At 41.1% G+C, this 5,651-nt stretch overlaps 1 protein-coding gene across 1 annotated transcript; it reads left to right on the top strand.

Moving 5' to 3' along the window:
- Positions 1-4,383: 4,383 nt before the first annotated feature.
- LOC115638206 (olfactory receptor 12-like) lies at positions 4,384-5,316 on the top strand. The gene has a single exon (XM_030539780.1). It carries the CDS (start codon positions 4,384-4,386, stop codon positions 5,314-5,316), a length of 933 nt encoding a protein of 310 aa, XP_030395640.1.
- Positions 5,317-5,651: the final 335 nt, after the last annotated feature.

The following is a 5,651-nucleotide window of genomic DNA, read 5'->3' as shown; positions in this document are numbered from 1 at the left end:
GTCCAATCAGGGAGCTCGGTTTATACAAGTGTTGACTATATGAGGCAATTGAACTGGAATTGCAATGTGGCACTGTGGTTGCATTTCAAAACTGAAATTGATTTTCAATATTTGCCAAAAAGGCAAACTTTTCTGTGGAAAACTTAGATGAAATAAATATCTGTCATTGAAAAATTCCCATTTTCTGATGAGTTCTAATCAATATCCAAAAACTTCTGAAAAATCAGGCCCAAGGTGTCTAAAGTCATCCTCTCACAACCTAAGGAACCAACAATTAATGAACATGTTGATCTAACCGTCTCTGTTCTTCAGATTCACATATGTAGAATTACAAAGATCCCACAGTTAGCTATGGCATCAAACAAAGGACCAGCCATAAGATGCAGGATGGCTGAACACTGCTGTGACAGGGGGCTCTTCCATTGTTGAAATGGCCTTTGAAGCATGACTTAATTGTGCATTAATTATTGGAAAATAAATTAAATTACTTTCTTTTGAGTCCATGCTCAGAGGATGCTCAGCTAATGAGGGAAGTTGGTCTTAAGGATGAGTAGAAATTTAATGAACAAGTGTAACACACCCAATATATTGTTTTCTAGAAGAAGAAAGATGGTCTTGGTTTACTGGAACAGATCTCTGAATACTGGGGTTCAATTTTCAGCTCTGGGTGACCTTGGGCAATGCATTGGGACAGGGATTGTTCAAAATTGCCCACAGAAATTACAGATCCAGGGAGGGATTTTTCAAATGCCAATGGAACTTGTGCTCCTAAGTCACTTAGGCATTAAAAAAAAAAAGTCTCACCCCGATTTCCATTGGTTTTCAACAGTATTTGGGTACCTAATTCTTCCTTTTTCATTTAAAATCTCCACCCAAGTCCTTTGTAGAGCCCAATTAAAAGTCTCTATGGCCCAGTTCTCTATCTGTCAAACAGGCATGATCACAATTCCTTCACCTACCTTGTTTATTATAAATGTAAACTCTCTGAGGTATGGACACTATCCCTGTGGCTGTGCAGTGCGCAGTGCAAGGGGGATCTAATCTCACATTGGAGTTATGGTACTGTAATAATAAATAAATCTTTCTTTGTCAACTAAATAAAAATGCCTTTGTCATGAACTATAACAGCAATTACAGTTATCAATATGGAACAATAAATCAAAATCAGTGCTTAAACTCTTCCCATAAAATATTTACAAAATGTTTGCTGGATCCCCCTGTGGGAACTGGCCCACAGAGAAGATAACAGCCCACTACTCTGCCACCAGATAGATTTCCTCCTCAAGTGTCAAATGGCTGTGATTTAGGTCTGATGATCCAAAGTTCCAACTTTACAGATGCTGATGAAGGTGGGGGAGTTATTACATTGTATCTGAGCTCATGCACCAGACTTTGACTAGAGAAAAATATCTGGCCAAGAATTTTCCATTTAAATTGTTTGCAAATGGAAAATTGGGGTTTCAACCAAACAAAATTTTCTCAAACAATTCTGCTAGTTAATAAAGCTTAACCCCTGCCCCCTTCATGAGGAGCTGTTTTTTTTCAGCCAAACCCCAAAATATTTCTATTCACAATGACACCATTGTGTCTCTTAGTAGTTGTAGTTTGGGTGGCCTCTGTTGCCATTTTCCACTATGGGCTGGGGTCTATGGCCAGAATACACCTCCCATAGCACACACCCACTCCATATAACAAGGAGAAAAACTGGTGCATAATTGGATGTGTGGTCCAGCAGAAGACTGCGGCCCCAAGAGAAGGAGGGGTGCATAAGGCATTGAACCTATCATGATGTTCATGATGCTCCAGGGCGTCATTTTGAATATTTTGCATTTTTTAATTTTTCACCAAAAAATCATTTTTGTAAAAATTTCCCAGGGCAGTGGGGACTACACCCAGCACAGTATTGCACAGTGGGACGTCTCCAGCCCCAGGCTCCATAGCAATAGGCCTTGTCCTATTCCTGTTGCAATCAATGGAAGCGTTAACAATGGGAGTGGGTTGTAGCCCTAGTCAATCAACAAAGTTATGGGACTTTTCATCCACCAAAACTATTCAAGCCAGCGCCTCTCCTTCGGAGAATCCAAATGTTAGAGATAAGCCTGAGAGTGGTCAAGAAACCTGTTGGATCATGTGTGTGAGCTAGAGCTAAAGAAAGGAAGGATGATCCAGTGGTTAGTGTGTGTGCCGGGGCTGGTTCAAGGCCCTCTTCTGCTACAGGCTTCCTGTGTTACTTAGGGTCAGTTTTCTAAAAGGTATTTAGGTGTCTAAAGATGCTGACAAGAACCTACAGAGATTTTCAGAAGCACTTACATACCTAACTCCTGGTGACTTCAAACTGATTTTAATGTGCATTAGGCACCTCTCTGCATTGGTAGGCATCTTAATCCCTTTAAAAATCTGACCTAAGTGACACGGGAAGTCTATGACAAAGTAGGGACCCAAACCTAGGTGTCTAAAGTCCAAGTCAAGAGACCTAACCATGGACCCATCCTGCCACTCAAATAGTTGTTTACAAAACATTCTGAAATTTAGCAGTCAGTGAGCAAATTCTCCAGTGCGATCTACTCTTTCTACAGCACCAGCAATTCATAGTTTCTTAGTTCTTAAAAAGATCACATCCTTATACACAAGTGGAAAACAAAGTTAATTGACTGCTTAAAGAATGTGTCCTATGGGAAAAGGAAAGTCACTTTAAAAAGCAGGTAAAGGGTGAGTTAACGAAACATTCAGAGTTACTCAGAGTCAGCTAAGAAAGGTGCTGCTGCTTCCTATGGTATCATAGAGCACAATATATAAAGATGAGCTACATTCAGAAATATAATCACAAATGTATGCAGATGGAAAACTCATATTTTTTTCTCTTGTGTAAGAAATCAGTGAAATCAAGGAAGCACTTTTATCATTGCTTCCCTGTCATATGATTTCTGAACGTTTCAAATCTCAGGGGTTTGTTTTGTTTTTTTCTTATTTTTTTCTTTATCATATTTCTTAAGATCCACTTTTTAAAATGAAATAAGCCCAATGGATTATCTGTGAATCACTGTGGTGGTGTATATTCCTGAAAAGTAAGTAATTTTAGTATCATCTGACCATGTCATGTTTCCAGTAGCTACCCTGATTTGTTTTTGGTGATAAAATATTAGTCCTTCTTGAGTGGGAAGACACCTAAGTTAGAAAAGGCAGAAGAGTTAATTTAAAATAATTACTAGTTTATAGTGGGTGGGAGGTGGAGAGAGAGAAACTGGCTCTGTGGTGCAGTCAGACAATTAAACATAAGGACACATGATATCTGATTCTGTTGTCTCTTAAGCCAACTTTACAACAAAGTTCTACACTGGCCATTTTGGGGATACACTAGAATAACATTGGAGTGAGTGAGAGCAGAATCAGTCCTGCTGATGCCAATGGAGGTACTCCTGATTTACATCCGGGTGGGGGAGAGGAGAAAATGGTTGAGTTTAACACATATTTTCATATTCTATTTTGTTCTAAATAGGTTTTTAAACTGCACTCCTCGTGCTAGTATCCAAGCACTTTCTAGTACAGCATCAAGCAATGTGGCTTCACATCTGTTCCTGATTTACACCAGTCTCAGCAAAAGTAAAATTTGGACCCCTTTTCTCCTCTTTCAAATGAGGAGTAAAGAAGTGATCTTTGGACATGAATCAGGCAAACGGTTTTCTAGCTAGAAGACAAATTGGCTTGGATTGGATTGGGCTGAACTCTTGTGAGGTGAAAGGCTTAGTTTTCTGCCATTATGAATGAAGAAACTGTCATGAGATTGGCTCTTGTAAAAATGTAAGTGTTGGTTCTTATCTAACAGATTACCATCTAACTTCCCTCCAAAATTTCCATACTTAAGGTTTCACATCTATCTATCTATCTATCTATCTATCTATCTATCTATCTATCTATCTATCTATCTATCTATCTATCTATCTATCTATCTATCATCTATCTATTTCACACATTTTCCGTTTTCCCTTTCTAATCTCTTTCTCTACTTCCCCTCACTCCTTTTTTTTTCTAGATTTTTTATGAAATATATGTATTTAGGTCTACATTTTTATTACAGTTTTTCTGGCTTGTAAAAGTTCTCTCACTCATTTTCAACCTTCTTTCAACTTTCAGGACCAGTCTACTTCCAACATGATAAACTTCACATGTGGATGTTTGCTTATGATGAAGAAGCACAATACCTGTTGCAAGAAAGAGTGATACTTATGTATTGTCTTCTCTGACCGATGCCGAGAGTTGCAATGGATTGTTCCACTGCATGTGTCTGCTGACAGCTAGTGTATACCAACATGGTGATTGGAGCTCATTGAGGAAACAAAATTCTTCCCAAATTGTCTCTTCTTTCCTCCATATACAAAAAGAGCCATGGAAAACCACACAACGGTGTCTGAGTTCATCCTGGTGGGATTCGGAGGCCATCCCGAACTGCAAGTCTTCCTCTCTGTCTTCTTCTTGGTTCTGTACACTGTCACCCTGGTGGGGAATGTTGGCATGATCACCATCATCAGTTCTGACTCCAGGCTCCACACCCCCGTGTACTTCTTCCTGAAGAACCTGTCCTTCCTGGACCTCTGCTACTCCTCCATCACTGCCCCCAACGCCCTGCTATGCTTCTTAATGGGGCGCAGAGCCATCTCCTACAATGGCTGTGCTGCTCAAATGTTCTTCTTCTCTCTCTTTGGGACCACCAAGGCATTCTTCTTAGCCGTGATGGCTTACGACCGCTTCGTCGCCATTTGCAACCCACTGCGCTATCCAATCACAATGTCCAAGAGAACTTGTGCTTTCCTAGTGGCAGGCTCCTATCTCTCAGGCTGCCTCAACTGCAGCATCCAAACAGGCTTTACATTCACCTTGTCCTTCTGCAGGCCAGGGAAAATTGACCACTTCTTCTGTGATGTCCCTGCAGTGATGCAAGCCTCCTGCTCTGACACCTTTGCCAATGAAATGGTGATGCTGGCAGTGTGTGGGTTCATCATAGTGAGCACTGGCCTGGTCGTCCTTATCTCCTACGGTTACATTATCACCACTGTCACGCGGATACCCTCTGCTGAGGGAAGATGCAGAGCCTTCTCCACCTGCACTTCCCACCTGGTGGTTGTGAGCTTGTTCTTTGGGACAGTCTTCTTTATGTATGCTCAGCCTGGGGCCATAATCTCCCCAGATCAAAGTAAAGTTGTCTCTGTGTTCTACACCATTGTCATCCCCATGCTGAACCCTTTGATCTACAGCCTGAGGAACAAGGAAGTGAACGTGGCCCTGAGAAGACAACTAAAAAAGAAAGGCTTTTTACACTGAGCTCCCTGAGTAGCAAGGCAATTCAACAGTGGGCAGGTAACTGGGATGGACAACAATAGGTGCCAGAGACAGTGGAATTCCTACAAGACACTTCCATAGAACAATGGTCTGAGCTGGTGAATATTATAGGGAAAGGTAGGGACTTTCAGCGGCCTACGTGAATTAGCATCTAACTCCCTCTGGCTCATTTTAAAATCTCAGACAAAATGTAAGGGTGATGAATCAGAGGCTAAGTCTAAGTGCCTTGGAAGAGGAAAAATGGGGGTAGATGGTTTTGTGATGAAGATGTTGGACTGTGACTTGGGAAATCTGGGATCTATTTCTAGCTCCCCATG

This window comes from Gopherus evgoodei, chromosome 21, assembly GCF_007399415.2.
Source record: "Gopherus evgoodei ecotype Sinaloan lineage chromosome 21, rGopEvg1_v1.p, whole genome shotgun sequence".
In the NCBI taxonomy this organism is placed as follows: domain Eukaryota; kingdom Metazoa; phylum Chordata; order Testudines; family Testudinidae; genus Gopherus; species Gopherus evgoodei.
Note: the sequence above shows the minus strand (reverse complement) of the source record. Positions and strands in the feature narration are given on the sequence as shown.